This window comes from Rana temporaria, chromosome 9 (genome assembly GCF_905171775.1).
Source record: "Rana temporaria chromosome 9, aRanTem1.1, whole genome shotgun sequence".
In the NCBI taxonomy this organism is placed as follows: Eukaryota; Metazoa; Chordata; class Amphibia; order Anura; family Ranidae; genus Rana; species Rana temporaria.
In genome coordinates, this window is record NC_053497.1 from 104,499,409 (window position 1) to 104,517,479 (window position 18,071).

Sequence of the window (18,071 nt, forward strand, 5' to 3'; positions counted from 1 at the left end):
AAAACATCCCAACGATTATCAATTTTGTGACCATTAACTGTACGAAAAACGAACGAACTGTCTGAACGACCGATTTTTCGTATAGTGTATGGCCAGCATAAGAGCGACAACACCGCAAAGTTTTAGAAGTTTCTGCAGTTTTTCTAAAATAACTGATAGGCACATTTTTTGTGTGCCTAAAACAGACTCCATCCTATAGTATAGATTATACCATTGTATTTCAAATTAGACCAAAGGAGCTGCTGGCTTATCAGGCGTAGGGGGTAGAGGGGAGGGAGAATGCCGATCCGCCTGCTCATACCGTGACTCACATTCTCCAGCTGAGCCTCACTGCTCAATAAAACCACAAATGTTTTCAGGCCGTCGTGTAAACAATTTATAGAAACCATATGTTTGAAAGTCAACATCACAGAGAAAATCTACTCAACACCTATACAATCCTGTAATGGCCACAGACTATTTAAAAAAAAAAAAAAAAAAAAGTCTGCCATGTTTTGGCTTCGGCCTAAAACCAAGATATCAGGTCAGTCATTACTCTGTGGATCAGAACAGAGAGTCTGTCTTGTCTGAAGAGAGTCTCAATTCTGCTTTAGGTTCTTTTTTTCAGTACAAAGTACTCGATCCTAGTGCATTCCCCCCCCCAAATATAAAGATCTGATAAATGAGATAGCAAGTCTACCCACATACAGCACAATTTCAGTTGCAAAAGCAATAGTCTCCTATTGGTGTAAAAGTAAAGTGAAGTGAAATATAAAAAAATAATAAAAAAAAAAAAAAAAAAAAACACCCACACAAGACAAGCTAGAAATGATTTAAAAAAGGGGCCAAATCCCTCCCCCCCCCCCCCCAAAATCAATGGAGCTGGGCAAAAGACAACCTTTGGCACGCAAGGCAGCAATACTCCCTAGTCAAGATCAACTACAACAATTTCTTGTTTTATTAATCCTGACTTACATAGCGGCTCATATCTTAACCCATCAACAGCCCCGTTCATGGGTGACTATATATATATATATATATATATATATATATATATATATATATATATATAAATAAAAAACACGCACAAAAACTCAAATGCCATCAGTCTTGACAGTTGGAATTCGGGGGGGGGGGGTAAGGGACAACGGAACATTAAATTTGGGCTGAAATTGAACCTGAAACACACATAAAAAAAAAGCACACGTTTCCCGGCACACAGCACCAGACCCGCTGCACAGCTATGTGAACTGTCTCCATAGAGAGCCAGTCACATTCTCCTGCTATGCGAATTGAATGCGGAAAAACGCGCATTCAATTCGCATAGGTGTGAACTCAACCTGGAAAAAAGACTTAGTTAGACTTACCGGTGACGGTATTTCTAAGAGCCTTTCAGGACAACCTTGGAGAGAGCGCAGCTCCGCCTCTTCATTAGGAAACACATGCTAATCTTTAAAAGCCCTCCTCTTCCACCATGGCCTCAGTTATTGTGGTCCGACTCTCTGGAAGACATAGCACAGAAAACCACAACACCATGATAGATTTTATAACTTATTACTTTAACATTTAGGGAGGGTAACAGCGGTTGTCCTGAAAGGCTCTTAGAAATACCGTCACCGGTAAGTCTAACTAAGTCTTTCTCCAGTCGCCTTTCAGGACAACCTTGGAGAGGATAAACAAGTAACTTACCCTAGGGTGGGACTACTGCTTGCAGAACCTTTCTGCCAAAGGCTTGGTCTGCTGCAGACAATAGATCCAACCTGTAGTGCCTTAGGAACGTTGAGTAGTTGCTCCAAGTGGCGGCTTTGCAGATCTGCTCAGGTGTAGCGCCGGCTCTTTCGGCCCAGGAGACTGCAGTTGACCTTGTTGAGTGTGCCACAATACCTGAGGGAGGCACGACTCCTTTGGCTTTATAGGCTTCTGAAATAGCAAGTTTAAGCCATCTGGCTAAAGTACTTTTGGATGCTTTTTCCCCCTTGCGGGGACCTGAGAAAGCTACAAAGAGAGCATTTGACTTTCTAAAATCTCTGGTGACTGAAAGAAACTGTAAAAGACACCTTTTCACGTCTAGTGTATGGAACGCTTCTTCTCCAGCATTAGAAGGGTTTAAAGCAAAAGTGGGTAACACTATTTCCTGTGACCGGTGAAATTTTGATGATACTTTCGGAAGAAACGAAGGATCCGTTTGAAGGATCACTCGGTCTGGAAAAATTCTTAGGAAGGGTTCAGTGATGGCCAGAGCTTGGAGCTCACTGATTCGTCTTGCTGACGTAATAGCCACCAAAAAAAATGTTTTGAGGATTAAGTTTTTCAAAGAAATATTCTCCAATGGTTCGAACGGAACTCCCGTCAAACCTTGTAGTACAACCGATAAGTCCCAACTGGGAAAACTTTTGAGGATCACTGGCCTATTTCGAGCTAGTGCTCTAAAAAACCTGGAAATTAAAGGTTCTCTGGACAGAGTTTTTTCTAAGTAAACAGAAAGAGCCGCTACCTGTGTTTTTAAGGTACTGGCTGCAAGTCCTTTTTCCATTCCTTCATGGAGAAATTCTAGCACTGAGACCACACTCTTAGTTTGAAAGGTCTTGGAAGAACACCATGAGTTATACTTCTTCCACACTTTAAGATAAATTGATCTTGTTACCACCTTCCTACTGGACAGAAGAGTTTTTACAACCTTGTCCGACAAGCCTTTATTTTTCAAAATGTCTTCCTCAGAAACCAAGCGCTTAGATGTAACCTGTCTGTTTCTGGGTGACACACAGATCCCTGTGTTAGAAGGTCCTTCTTGGGAGGCAACTTCCATGGAGGTTTTGCGGCCAGGTTCAGTATGGTTGCGAACCAAGGCCTCTTTGGCCAAAAGGGAGCAATCAGAATTAGGTCTGTTTTCTCTTCTCTGAATTTCCTTAAGACCAATGGAATCAAGGGAAAGGGGGGAAAGGCGTAGCACAGATGGTAATCCCAGGGATGGGCTAGAGCATCTATGCCTATCGCCTGGTCTTCTCTGTGGAGAGAAAAGAAGTTTTGAACTTTCGTGTTTTGCTGACTGGCAAAAAGGTCTACTTGAGGATGTCCCCATTCCTTGGAGATCATGTTGAAAATCTCCTGACTTAGACTCCATTCTGCTTCTATTACTTTCTTTCTGCTGAGAAGATCTGCCAGCAGGTTTTGGGATCCTTTTAGGTGGATTGCTGACAAAGAGGCCACATTTCTCTCTGCCCAAGTCAGTAACTGATTGGCCAGCTCCATCAATCCCTGGCTCCTGGTCCCGCCTTGTCTGGTCACATAGGCCACTGCTGTAGTGTTGTCCGACAAAATTTGAACATGACAACCCTTCAGCATCTGTTGAAAAGCCAGGAGACCCATAAAAATGGCTTTTAGTTCTCGCCAATTCGATGACCTCCTTGCCTCCACTTTGGTCCATGACCCTTGTGCGGTCTGTCCATCCAAGTGGGCTCCCCATCCCCACGAACTTGCGTCCGTTGTCAGACGTTTGTCCGAGGGAAGGACCCATGAGAGACCTTTTGTGAGATTGGAAGGATCTCTCCACCACCAGAGGGACCGTTTTACCTTTGATGATAGAGAGAAGGTTTTCTCCAGTGACTCCTGGTGAGACCACTCCTGTAGGATGTTCCTCTGTAGGGGTCTGGAATGAAGCCTTGCCCATTGAATGGCAGGGATCGAGGCCGTAAGTTGACCTAGGACTGCCATGGCAGAACGTACTGACACTGGGAGATTCGTTTGAATCTGGCTCACTGCAGAAACTACTTTTTCTACTTTTTCTTGAGGGAGAAACACCTTCTGTAGAACTGAATTGATGGTGTAACCGAGGAACCTCATTTCCTGTGAGGGGTCTAGGCTTGATTTTTCTAAATTCAATATCCACCCCAGGCTCTCGAGATGAGCCTGAGACGTCTGGAGATCTGAAACCAGCTGATCCCTTGAACCTGCAAAGAATAAGAGGTCGTCCAGATAAGGAACAACTGAGACCCCTCTCAGTTTCAGAGGCTCCAAGGCTTCCGCCATCACTTTTGTAAAGATCCTTGGTGAGGATGAGAGGCCGAACGGCAGAGCTCTGAATTGGAGGTGCCATATTGAAGTTCCCAAGTTTATTGCCAAGCGTAGAAACTTTTGTGAGGCCTGCGCTATTGGCACGTGTAGATACGCATCCCTTAGATCCAGAGAGGCCATGAAGCACTCTGGTGTTAACAACTTTGTGATGGAATAAATGGTGTCCATCCGGAAGTGCTTGTACCTTATAGTTTTGTTCAGGATCTTCAAGTTCAAAATTAGGCGATATTTGCCTGAAGGCTTTTTTACTAAGAATATGTGGGAGTAAAACCCTCTTCCCTCCTGATCTTTTGGGACTTGGACAATAACTTCCTGTTGGATCAGATCCTTTAGAAGGTTCATCATTGCGGAAGCTTTTTCCTGATCCCTTGGTAGGGTTGTCACATAAAACCTGCAAGGAGGGCACTCTGAAAACTCCAGACTGTATCCTTGTGTAACTATGTTTTTCACAAAGGGGCTCTTGGTCAGAAGGCTCCACTGAGAAGAGAAAGCGGACAGTCTTCCCCCCACAGGAGTCAGATTGTCACTTGTCTTTTGATGACTGATCCTGGGGTGACTTAAAGAGGATACCTCCTCTTCCTCTACCTCTTTGAGGAAACCAGCGCTTTTTGTTTTCTTCTTTTTTGGAGGTTTGTGGAAAAGAACGAAAATTCTTTTTAACAGGTTGTTTCTTAGCCGGGAAAGCCTTCTTTTTGTCGGCTGTTCTATCCAGAATTTTTTCAAGATCCGGTCCAAACAGTAAGTCCCCTGAGAAGGGTAACCCGCAGAGTTTGACTTTAGAGGCTGTGTCCCCTGTCCAGGTTTTCAGCCATACTGCACGTCTGGCTGAGTTCACCAGGGCAGCGGATCTAGCTGACAACTTAATTGATTCAGCTGACGCATCAGCCATGTACCTGATTGATTTTAGAATCAATGGAAAGGATTCCAAGATATCCTTCCTTGGTGTACCAGCTTCAACATGGTTCATCAGCTTTTCCACCCAACATTCCAAGTTTCTTGCCACCACTGTGGAGGCCATTGCAGGTTTTAGACTAAGAGAAATAGAGTCCCAAGCTTTCTTTAACAGGGAGTCCGCTCTTTTGTCCATGGGATCTTTTAGTATCCCCATGTCTTCGAACGCAAGATCCGTGCGTCGAGACACCTGGGAAAAGGCAGCATCAACCTTTGGCTTTTTATTCCAGGCTTCAGAGTCTTTATCTTCAAAGGGAAATCTTTTCCTTAGACTTTTAGAAAAGAAGGGGCCCCTTTCTGGATCTTTCCACTCTTTTCTAATAGTATCTGATACTACTTTGTTAACTGGAAAAACCTTGTGTTTGGAGGCATCCAGACCCTGGTACATTTTATCATGAAGAGATAATTGTACCTCCTCTTCTTGAATATCAAGTGTAGTATAAATTGCTTCAAGAAGATCATCTACTTCCATCTAGAGAGACTTTATATCTGGAATTTCTGTACTCTCCTTCCTCTTCCTCCTCATCTGAATCCCTGAGTGAGCGAAGAGTACTTGTCCCTTCATCCCCTGAATCCACAACCTCTGACCTCGAGGTGGAAGCTTTTGGGCTGGGTGGTAAATGTTGGGGTTCAGCTTGCACTGCTGGAGTCTGAACCAACATAGATTTGACCGAATTCAAAGAACTTGCAAGTTCTTGCACTGAAGAAAATAACACTTTATATTGCTGGGATGTCTCTTCTTCCACTAAATCCTTAATACAAGATTTACACATTGCCTTCTGCCATGAATCTCTAAGAGGGTTTTTGCAGGAAGGACATTTCCTTTGAGTTGGTGGCTTTTTAGTTTTTTGTTTCTCCTAAAACACAAAAAAGGGTATTTTACCATTGGAGAAACAATAGGTTTTTTACAAACAAGGAAAAAACCGCCACCACTTTAAAAGGAAGATGTGATAGAAAAGATCCACAGCTAATCAAACACCACCCAGTGCAACTGTCAGGGACCGAGAGAAGTTACCTCTGACCCTGCAGTACAGGCTCCCTTAAGGAGGACAAATAACAAATAACCATATAAGCCCAATAGTAAGGATAGAGGCACCGCTGTACCCCCCTACCTGGACCTGAGCAGCGTCTGAGGCGCCTGTCTCCGCCATGGCTGTAGGTTCTTCCATCGCCGAGAGAAACACAGCCGGGACTGAATGATTTTTAAATCTTTCCCGGGCCCGCGCGTCATCAAAGACGGCCGGAACCGGAAGACGCCGCTCTTAGGCCTGTCCCCTGACCTCTGCGTTACTAGGCGACGTGGACCACGCGTCGCCACGCCTCTACAGGAAACTACGCCGCTGTGCATGACGTCACCCGCCCGCCAGGACCCGGGACCGTCATGCGGCGTTTCAAAAATAAACACCGCCAATGCGGTAGTGTGCCGCCCGGCCACCTGAGCCAAAACAGCGGACCCCTGGGCACTCAGCGCCGCTTCCTGTAGAGCCTTCACTCCACTGAGCAGGGAGAGGCTGGAGACTCCGGAGGACTCCCCCCACCCTTAGGGGAGCCTGGGATGGCCACTGCACACCAAACAGATAAGGTAAGGCTTACCCCTCCAACCTTGGAAAGAGCGCAGCACCCCTGGTCCACAAGCATGCGCTTCCACCATGGCGGAGGAAACACAATAACTGAGGCCATGGTGGAAGAGGAGGGCTTTTAAAGATTAGCATGTGTTTCCTAATGAAGAGGCGGAGCTGCGCTCTCTCCAAGGTTGTCCTGAAAGGCGACTGGAGAAAAAATGATTTTTTCGTTATTTTAGCTATGTGCTTAGGGTCATTGTTTTGTTGGGAGGTAAACCTTTGGCCCAGTCTGGGGTCCTGAGCACTCTGGAGAAGGTTTTCATCCAGGATATCCCTGTACTTGGCCGCATTCATCTTTCCCTCGATTGCAACCAGTCGTCCTGTCCCTGCAGCTGAAAAACACCCCCACAGCATGTTGCTGCCACCACCATGCTTCACTTAGAATTAAAGTGGAGTTCCACCCATAAATATAGCATTACATTAGTAGTTTTAAAAATAAGTCCTTTAAGAATTTTTTTTTTTTTTTTTAGATGCCTTCAAAGTGTTGTTGCTAGGCAGAATAGTTAATCTTCCCTCTTCCTTCACCTAGGTGCTTAAGCTACACCGCACAGACTCCTGGGAATGTAGTGGGTGTAACTTTCCAGGAGTCTGTGCACTCCCCAGTCTCAAAGAATCATGTGACTTGGACAGTACAGGTGCTGAAACCTGATCTGAAACCTATTACACTGCTTGTGCAGCACTGAGCATGTGCGAGATCTGCAAGGCTGAAATCAAGGAAGTCATAGTCTGGCTTCATGATGCCCACACTTAAGATGGCCCCAGTCAATTTCTATTTTATAAAGTGTCTAAATGCTGTAACAACCTAACAAAACGGACCTTAGTTTACAGACTAACTTTACTAGAATACATTAAGCTTGTGTATTACAGGGGTATTTATATTTAAAAAGTGAAATTGTGGCCGGAACTCCGCTTTAAGGTCAAAAAGTTCTATCTTGGTCTCAGACCAGAGAATCTTAATTTCTCACCATCTTAGGAGTCCTTCAGGCGTTTGTTTTTTTTAGCAAACTCCATGCAGGCTTTCATGTGTCTTGCACTGAGGAGAGGCTTCCGTCGGGCCACTCTGCCATAAAGCCCCGACTGGTGGAGGGCTGCAGTGATGGTTGACTTTCTATAACTTTCTCCAATCTCCCGACTGCATCTCTGGAGCTCAGATACAGTGATCTTTGGGTTATTCTTTACCTCTCTCACCAAGGCTCTTCTCCCCCGATGGCTCAGTTTGGCCAGACAGCCAGCTCTAGGAAGGGTTCTGGTCGTCCCAAACGTCTTCCATTTAAGGATTATGGAGGCCACTGTGCTCTTAGGAACCTTAAGTGCAGCAGAATTTTTTTTGTAACCTTGGCCAGATCTGTGCCTTGCCACATTTCTGTCTCTGAGCTCTTCAGGCAGTTTCTTTGACCTCATGATTCTTATTTGCTCTGACATGCACTGTGAGCTGTAAGGTCTTATAGACAGGTGTGTGACTTTTCCAATCAAGTCCAATCAGTATAATCAAACACAGCTGGACTCGAAGGTGTAAAACCATCTCAAGGATGATCAGAAGAAATGGACAGCACCTGAGTTATATATGAGTGTCACAGCAAAGGGTCTGAATACTTGGGACCATGTGATATTTCAGTTTTTCTTTTCTAATCTGCAAAAATTTCAACAATTCTAAGTTTTTCTGTTTAATATGGGGTGCTGTGTGTACATTAATGAGGAAAAAACGAACTGAAATGATTTTGGCAAAATGACTGCAATATAGCACAGAGTGAAAAATTTAAGGGGGTCTGAATACGTTCCGTACCCACTGTGTAATAAAGTCTTTAGGAATTAAATTAGCAATGCAGAATTCCAGTGTCCTGGCTCCCATCTGTTTTTTTTTTTTTTTTTTTAGAAGCAGACATTCCACCATCACCAATTTCTTAGAAATTACACAATTTAAATATTGCTCTTAGATACCTTTCGTTTTTAATGCGCTTTAGCGTCCTGCAAGCAGCTTCTTTGAGGCGCTTTAGGAGCGGTGTATACACCGCTCCTAAAGCGCCCCTTCCCATTGAAATCAATGGGAAGCGCCGCCAAAGCACCTCAGCAGCATCGCTTTTAACCCTTTATTTGGCCGCTAGCAGGGACCAAGAGTGCTTTCACACTGAAAGCACCCGGGCATCGGCGATAAAGCCCCGCTATTTTTAGCAGTGCTTAACTATATTTTTTGCAGTGCTTTTTGGCTGCTAGCAGGACTTTTTTTGACACCCTGCCAGTGCAGCACCCCAGTGTGACTCGGCCTTTCACACTAGGATTGCAGCTGAGGCTTTTTTTCAGGCTCTATTTGTAGCGCTAAAAGCGACTGAAAAACACCTCCAGTGTGAAAGGGGTCGTAAAGCGTAAAGTGAGGGAACCCGATGGACTGTTTAAATTTTAAAAGCAGCAGCAAACCTGCTGACCTTACATGGTTGCTAATGTGACAGAACACCTCTGATTTAAACAGTCCGTCGGATTTTCAAATACTGCATTTAAGCTCCGCTTTGTGTTGAAAATAACTGAAATCTAAAACTCCGGTGGGTGTAACAAGATGTCCGCTTGCCCCTTCACACCATCATTAGTGTGGGGGTGTAGCAAGATGGCGGCGACGACGTGACGAGACAGCGGCCGCCACCGGGTGGACCAAGATGGCCACCGCTCTGGGAGCTAGGCCGAAGCCGCAGCCTTTCCTATGGCCAGTGCCGCGCCGACCCGAAGGGATCAATGAGGATCTGTTGCATCCCAAAATGTTAGCCTATGTATACATGCACACATAGGTGTTTAGAGGCAGAAAAACAAAAAACACACCCTAATGTTTAGGCACGTCAAGCACTTTAGTGTACATTTCAATTGTCAGTATAAATTTATACTCCGGCCAACGGAATGAACGCTAAAAAGCTAGACAATGCTAAATGTGCCTAAATGCTTTTGCAAAAAATGGGGCTTTAGACACATATTTTTACGCGTTTTTCTCCTACCAGGAGTAAAAGTCATTCAGAAGAGCCAAACAAACAATCACTCAGTGTGTATGAGGCCTTGAGCTACTAGAACACAAGATCCATGCGTTTAGGGTCAAAGGCTCACAAATAGTTGGATGCAGAACCCCCTGCATGGCATACAGTGCCAGACCTTCAGAGCCCGTGTTGTGAATGGCAGCTCCTGCATGGTAATGACATCATCGCGCCCCCAGGCCACTCACATAGCCAGCGGCTGCAAACCCGGAACGAAGACCGGGGAAAGATGGAAGACCTCTCGGCGGTGACAGCGCAGCACTGGAGTATTTTGGCAAGTCGCTCAATGTGCTAGCATGCAATGTATACTACCACATTATGACAGTGCAGTGAAAATTAGATATATTGTTTTACTCCAACTGCAGTTTACTACCACTTTAAGCTGGCTGTACACTCGTTTTTCATATGAAAATTCTCCAAAATAAATTTTTTTAAAGAACATTATTTCCTGCCATCATTATGTCACAATTGATTTCATTTGACCATTTTTTTATGTAATCCCAGACATATTAATAAAGTATTATTGTAGCATGTACGAGTTTCCCCCCCCCCCCCCCATACGATTTGTCCTGAAAGAAATCCACATTAACAGAATTTCGCTCAAGAAAACAAAATTCCATTCAATAGAAATTCTCACTAAAGAAAACGAACATTGATTTCACCCCACTAACACTTAAACAAAATTTTTTTTTATAAAAAATCAAACATTGAAGAAAGGAAAATTTCTGTGTATGGCCAGCTTTAGACTGACACAAGGGCTACAATTCCTAGGGTGTGTCTCCATTACAGACAATCTTATACAGCAGGATCTCTGACATGTCACCAACCGCAATTTCTCACTTCAAACCAACATGACTCACCCCCAATGACTCAGTCACATGTGCTAAGGGAGGATATCCTGTAGTCTGGGGAGAGGAGGGGATAACACTCTACTACACAGCTGATTCAGATCTGACACGATTGGTAATCACCTCACTGGCAGCACATCCTGATCAGGTGAAAAGGGGGAGGAACATATATACAACCGCAGTCTGGGGGATCCTTATGGGGCCACAAAACGAATGCCCACTCTTGATGCTCAGTCTGCTGACAATATGATACAAGAACAGTATAGGATCAGCTAGCCATGAAATAATTCATCCCAGCAGTGGACAGTCCTACAAGATATAAAATAAAATTGAAGAAAAAAAAAAGTTGGGGGTGAGAGAAATTGCAAAAGAAAGCGAGTATGGCCCCTTTTACAAGGTGGGGATCTGTTTGGCGGACTCCACTTGCTCAGTGAGGGATCGTTCCGCTGAGCAGGCGGATGACAGGTCACTATGCAGAGCGGAGATGGACAGAGTCCCGCTCTCCTCTATGGGGAGAAATCACATGAAAATGGACCACCTGTCCGCATTGGAAAATAGGACCACCTACTACTCTGTCTGGATTGGATCAAATAGCAGTGGGTGTCAGCGGACATATCACGGCTGTGATCCGCTGCCCCATAGGGGTGAATGGATGGGCCAAGCAGGTCCACCTAAAAAAAACAAACGCAGAGCTGATCGTTCGGACAGTCCGTGTGAAAGGGGCCTAAAAGGAAACAAGTGAAGACAGCTTGTGCAAGGAAACAGCAGAGAGAAGAGATGCCGAGTACAATTGTAGCATTAGCCAAAACAATACGATATAGTGACAACTAAATTAGATTGCTGGAAATGAAAAAAAAAAAAAAAAAAAAAAAAAAACACACTTTTCTAATGTAAAAGGAATGCAAATACAAAAAAATATAAATAAAAAGGCTGTACAAATACCAAATCTTCATCTCTAGATCTGCCCTTCCACACCTCAGCATATTTTTATTAAATAAAAGGTGAATCGTGTGGCTAAGCAGCGCATCTGCTAAAAGAACTGCAAGTCCCAGAATGCAACACCACACATCTGCTGAGACATGCTGGGACTTGTGGTTCCTTGGCAGGGTGTCAAAAATCACATGCATTTTTGTGGAAGGGAATTAAAAAGTAGATGCAAACCCAAAAGAAATTGACATTTAGGCTAAATCACTGCAATTTTTTTTAAACAAATCTTGTTTTTCATCTTTTTTCAGTTATTTGTTGGATTTTCTGCAGCCTCTTTGCAGCCACTTCCTGTTTACATGCACACATTAAGAGACAAGGACAGAGCACCATCACCCTATTACAGGAAGTGCCTGAACAAGGACCTTCAGAACAGGATCACCAGGTAGTCTAGTGAAAAGTTAATAATAATAATATGGAAAATTATATTAACATATCCAAACTTAAATAAGATTTCAGTGATTGGGTTTACATATACTTTAAAATGATACCTGTCACAAAAGTAGGATCTCATCCACTGAAAAGTCCTGTTGCCTGGCTGGTTCTAGTTTTCAATACCTCTGAACAACTGACCTTGAAATAAGCTTGCAGCAAATCAAGCAAGAACACTTGACAGCCAGGCAAGTGGCATTTTCAGCGTTTAGAGATCAGCAATGAACATTTTATTCAATCCTTAGCAGGGACCACATCACACAGTGAAGAAGCAGCTTCAAGGACTACACACAGTGTTTGTGAATTGTCAAAGGACACACATGCACACACAACTCGCCCGCAGAGCTCACACTCAGCAACACAAGATGGAGAATGAAGGTTGCACACACCCGTGGTACGCAGCAAGCTCCGGCCGAATTTGTGTTCCCCATTTATTTGTTTTAGAAAATAACGTTTAGCCGCGATTCATGGGCAGCGGTCAGCAATGGGTCCTGGGAGTGTGTGGCGCTGAAAGCAGCGTGCAGATCTCAGTGACTGAGGCGATCGTCCATCGGGTCACTACTCAGGGAGGGAGCAGACACCTACTGAAGCATGCGGCAGGGAAGACAAAAAGGCAAAAGTAGCACCAACAATCAATCAATTAATGATCAGGTTCATGCAGTTACATCTGATTTCACTCCCTTTAGTACATGAGGCAGAGTGGAAGGCATTTGAAGATGGCAAAATCTTTTTTTTTTTTGCTCTGGAAAGATCGTTTACATCGGAAAACTATTTCAGAGAGTGCTGTAATGTTTTCTACAGATTACATCTTGGAAGCGTTTCTCTTGGTTTTATTGTGTTTGAAATGTGAAGAGATGAGTTTTCAGTCTGTCAGGAGCAGGAATGAGTTTAGCTTTACAGAAAGGAGAATTTCTATTAGGAGGAAATGAGGGACGTCCTGTATATACAGATCCTGTCACAGGGGGCTGCTCTCCAGTCCTCCTATACAATCTGCTTTTATAAACGGGGAGATCTATAGTACATTAGAAAGTGATGGGATCAATAAGTTTAAGCCGAACTCCAGGAAGATGTGGAAACCACAAAGTAATGCAGCTCTTTATTCTTTAACACATCATTTAAATGTATTTAGATATACAGCGGAACCTTGGATTACGAGCATAATCCGTTCCAGAACGCTTGTAATCCAAAACACTCACATATCAAAGCAAGTTTCCCCATAGAAGTCAACGGAAACTAAGATAATTTGTTCCGCATTGACTTCTATGGCATGCAATACCGTATGTGGCCAGAGGTGGGGGGGGGGGCGCTGGAGAGCCTAGGAAATACTCGGGGGACAGCACGGCTAATCTCAGAAACCCTTGGAAAGACCCAGGCTCCATTCACACTAATGCTTTTTTTGATGCATTTTGCAGAAATGCAGGGACATTTTTTAACATGGTTTCCTATGAAACATGTTCACATCAATGCTTTTTTGTGCCTCTGCGTTTTTGGAAAGGGTCAGGGACTTTTTTTCCTGCAAAAAGCAGCGTTTTGCATGCAATAGAATTCAATGGACCTGCATCCAAAGCGCAAGTACCGCGTTTTTACCGCGATTTGCGTTTTTTTTAACCTGTTTATAGCTGGTTGTTAAAGGAAATGTAAAACAATTAAAATTGATGGCTAAAAAAAAAATCGCGGTAAAAACGCACGTCAAAAAACGCAGCAAGCACCGCAAAAAGCACTGCAAAAACGCTCAAAAGCAACATGCATAGGTGTGAATCAAGCCTCAGAAACACTCTGGAACGGAGTATTTCCAAATAGCTCCAAAATGATCCGAGTGCACCGGCGCCCCCGCACCTCTGCCCAAATGCTGTACTGCACACCCCATAAGCTTGAATTCTGCTTGTTTTGCGAGACAAAACTTGCAAACCGAGTCAGGATTTAAAAGTTGCTCGTATTTCAAAACGCTTGTTAACCACATTACTCGTAAACCAAGGTTCCACTGTATTTTATAAATGCAAGCAGAGTAAGCACCCGAATGTGAGCTGGAATCAGTCGTTGTACTGCAGAGCTTGGAAGTCCATGCAAAAAATAAAATCCCTGTATCTAGACACCAGGGATCTAAAGCAGATTGACTGCCGAAATTTACTAGCCTGTCATCCAACATTTGTTGGCCGAAAGTTGGACAACAATTGTCAAAGGGAGCGTACTAAAGCCTCGTACAAACGGTCAGATTTTCCGCCAACAGCCTGTCATCACACGATTCCCGTGGAAAAATCTGATTGTGTGTACAAGGCTTAACAGTAAGATTTTAGGACAACAGTCTGTCAACAGACAATTCCCTGCCAACAATTGTACCTGGTGTACGAGGCTTTACACTAACCTTTATATCCCTGTAAAGAAACAATGAGTATACATACCTTTTTGGAAGAAGATCCGACCCGATCTTCAGCAGTGGAAACTCTGCAGTGGACACAGCCGACAACAGCTGTGAAGTGAACAGGAAGTGACGTCACCCATAGAGTTACTATGGGGCGCCCTTGTCCTGAATCTCCTCTGTGAGGCCACGAATGACAGTTCAGTGTGGGAGCGGGTCAGATCGGCTTCCAAAAAGGTATGTATGTAATTTTTTCTTTATAGGGATAGAGAGGTTAGTGTTAGATCCGTGGTATCTATAGATGCAGGGATTTTAGATTTTGCATGGACTTCCGCTTTAAACTAGAGGAGGATTAAGCAACACAATCAGTTTATATGCCATCAGTGAGCTTGCTGATAGAAGGAAAGTGCAAAGTGAAAGCTTCTCCTTCGGGCTGGGGGTGAATCTATAACAATGGCACAGGAAGTAGGTTCAACCACGTTGGCCCCCATTTAAAGTGACGCTAAATGATAGCCATGATCTCCAAAAATAATCCATACACATCTACTACTTGATAGCCCTGTAATACATTTTTCATTACATGACACTCGGAGCTGCTCGGATGCATGATGTTTCCAAGCCTCTCCGAGGGCATCCAAGTAGTTTCCGAGTGTCTCTGGCACCCGCCACCTCTGGCCACATGCGGTACTGCATACAATAGAAGTCACTGTGGAACAACTTATGCGTATATGCGTCAAATTATTGACTTCTATGGCTAAAACTCGCATTGATATACGAGTGCTTTGGATTACAAGCATTCGTCTGGAACATTGGAATTAAGCTCGTAATCCAAGGTATCACTGTATTCTTTCATTTCTGAGCGTAGTCTACAATAACCGTATTGATTAAATGAAAATTGGACGTTGAGTTCACGTATGACAAAAATTTATAGTCTGCACATCCAGCTTTTGTCCAACGAAAAACCGGAATTGGCTTTCGAAAGCACCGTACTAACGATCTGAAAATTGGCAGATCGTTCGTCGGATGAAATTTTATTTTCGATCTTTAAATCGTGTGTACGAGCCTTTACAGGAAGTCAGATCACAGTAGCAAAAAAAAGAATCTGGAGAGTTGGAAGAGGCTGAGAGCAACAGAAGATGGATTTGGTTAGGTATATAAACTTGAACAGAATTTTTAAAACCAGTTTAGTGTCACTTTTAATTTGGACATTCAGTCGTGGAAAAGTCATCAAAAGCTGCTTTTATTTTTATCTTTTCAAGCACTAGTACTTTGTTGCCTGGAGTTCGGCTTTAATAAATACCCATTAAAAGGAAAGTTAGGCTTAAGCCGCATACACACGATCGGACTTCCATCTGACTTTTTCCGTGGATTTTTGTTCGAAGGGCGTTTTTCAGGCAACTTTCAACAAATCACGTGTTTTTTTGCTCTTTACCGCCACCCTGTGGGCAACCTCTGCTATTGTCTGATCTTTAGCATTGGTTCTGAGCATGCGTGTTTGTACTTTGGACTTTAGACCGATGGACTTGTGTACACACGATCGGGTTAGCCGACGTAGGACATTTGTTGCCGGAAAGTTTGTCTGTTCCCACAGCAAACATTTGTCCGATGGAGCGTACACACGGTCGGATTGTCCGCTAAAACAGGTCTATTGGACATTTTATTGTGAAAAAGTCTGATCGTGTGTATGGGCCTTTAGAGTACACAGGAAATGTTCAGTAACCCGATCATGCTACAACATTACTAGCAATTACTTGCTAAAGTCTTTATCAATTGATACGCACATATAAAAAATGGCTTCCTATGAAAAGAGGTATGTAAGTAGCATGCAGTAAAATATTGCAGAATGCTCCTAAATGTTTGTACTTCATAAATTTGTTCAATGCATAGAGAAATCAATGGCTACTAATAGTAAATAACTGCCAGAGATTTTAGTAGCATGTTTGCAGGACTAAAAACTACCTTTGGGCTCCGTGCTTAAGCTGGCCATAGAGGGATAGAATTTTAAATGAAAATTCTTAAAGCGGAAGCTTTATCCATAACAACTTCATAAAAAAAAATAATGAAACATAGTGTACATTCCACATTAATAATTATGCTGCCAAAATTAGTTTGTGCTGTAAATTGCGTCCAGCATTGTTTCTGTTTCTTCTTTCTGGAAGCTGCCATTTTGCTGAAGCCCAGAGCCTCTGTCAGCAGATCGGCCTCTAGTGGCTTAAAATTTTAGGCACAGTGCCGAAGAAAGAGCAACTGAGCATGTCCAGGGCAGGGTCAGACGGTGTATTCCTGGATTGTAAACAGAAAGGGCACTTTTTTTTTTTTTAGTGATCTGGCAGGACTACATTTTCTGACTAAAGTTCTACTTAAAGGCTAGTTTACACCACAAAAACATCCTCCAGATCTGTTCCGGATGCATTTTTTATGTTTCCAATGCGTTCCACTTGATTTTGTAGTTTGTTTGTTTTTTTTTTTACTTTACTGGGATTCCTTGCATTTTTGATGTGTTTTTCCATGTTCCAGTACAGTTCTGTGCAGGAAAAATGCAGCATGCTCTACTTTTTTTTCCCACACTGCAAACACTGGTGTGAACTATGCCATTTGAAAACCATATAACCTACTTTCTATGCATTTTGGATGCAGGAAAAAAAGTACTGGAACAGCATGTGCTGTGAACTCGCCATTAATAAAAGTCTAAATTAGTAAGAAAACTTTTAGAACATTCGAATGGTGTTCCAAAGATTTCATTTGCTTTTAACATTTGATTTTGGAATGGATGGAGATTACTGAATGAAAAGCACATACACTGTTAGAAATGTGTTCATTCAAGAATAATATGCCATCCTGCTCCTTCAAATGTGTTTATTGAAAACAAAACATCAACATGACCCACTAATATTTAGAACCTTCTTTTCATAAAAAAATGTATTTGAAATTCTACTCATCTATGGCCAGCTTCATAACGTTAGTTTGGTTTTACCGGCTATGATTAAACACTAAGTATAGTTGAAACGCGTCAGCTCTGTCGGAGTGCTGTGACATGTAGTGCTGTTTTTCTATTTGGATTTACAATAAAGGCCATTTTTTATTCGGAGTGCAGCTGTCCAGAAGAATCCGTTCTTTTGTTTTGCAATCTCATATGCATTGCCTGCACCCGTGGTTCTGGGAGAAGCAATTATTTTGAGGATTTTCACACCTGAGTGGCATCTTTCTCTTTGGCCCTAAAAACTTTAGCGGTGAAATCTCTGCACCTGAGTCTCCAGCTACAGCCTCCTGATGCTGACATTATGAGGAGAATTCCTGCTATATACTGTAATGATTTTAGAATTTTGAGTATGCAACAAAAGAAGTGAGACTGCTAAGTGGTCACAGGCAGATCTGAAAACCGTGGTGAGGTGATTTTACAACTGGAGAATCCAAGCATTATAGGGCGCATAGGTCTACCAATAGCCAAAATCTCAATTTACTTTGTAGTCCTGTTAAAAGGCCAGACCTCCCAAAAATATTTCTGTTACAGGTGGAGCCCAAAGTTTTCTAATATTTCTCAGTGAGATATCACTATAGTTTATTATTCAGTCTCTGCCCATCTGTTCTTGCCCATCATGTACAATCTCTGTACTATAAAGAAACCCGGCAGAAAAGGTGGGAAACCTTCATAATGGTCATAGCAGATGTGCAGACTCAAGAATTCAGCTCAGGGATGGTGGGAACCCCTCATAATGGCCATAGCAGGTGTACAGACCCAGGAACTCAACTCAGGGATAGTGGGAAACCCTCATAATGTCAATAGCAAGTGTACAGACCCAGGAACTCAACTCAGGGATGG

At 43.2% G+C, this 18,071-nt stretch overlaps 1 protein-coding gene across 4 annotated transcripts in view; it reads right to left on the minus strand.

The window, feature by feature from the left end:
* The window catches only part of GSN (gelsolin), a 72,740-nt gene that overhangs the window by 42,960 nt on the left and 11,709 nt on the right, over positions 1-18,071 (minus strand). Inside the window, exon 2 of one of the 4 annotated variants that reach the window (XM_040324035.1) lies at positions 12,285-12,476. The exons of 1 other annotated variant lie outside the window; for it this stretch is intronic. In XM_040324035.1, coding sequence (XP_040179969.1) covers positions 12,285-12,326 — 42 coding nt within the window. In that variant the 5' untranslated portion in view covers positions 12,327-12,476. Of the gene's footprint in view, positions 1-10,491; positions 10,515-12,284; positions 12,480-18,071 lie in introns of those variants that run through there. 2 more of the 4 variants (XM_040324034.1, XM_040324038.1) reach the window with 2 other exon arrangements.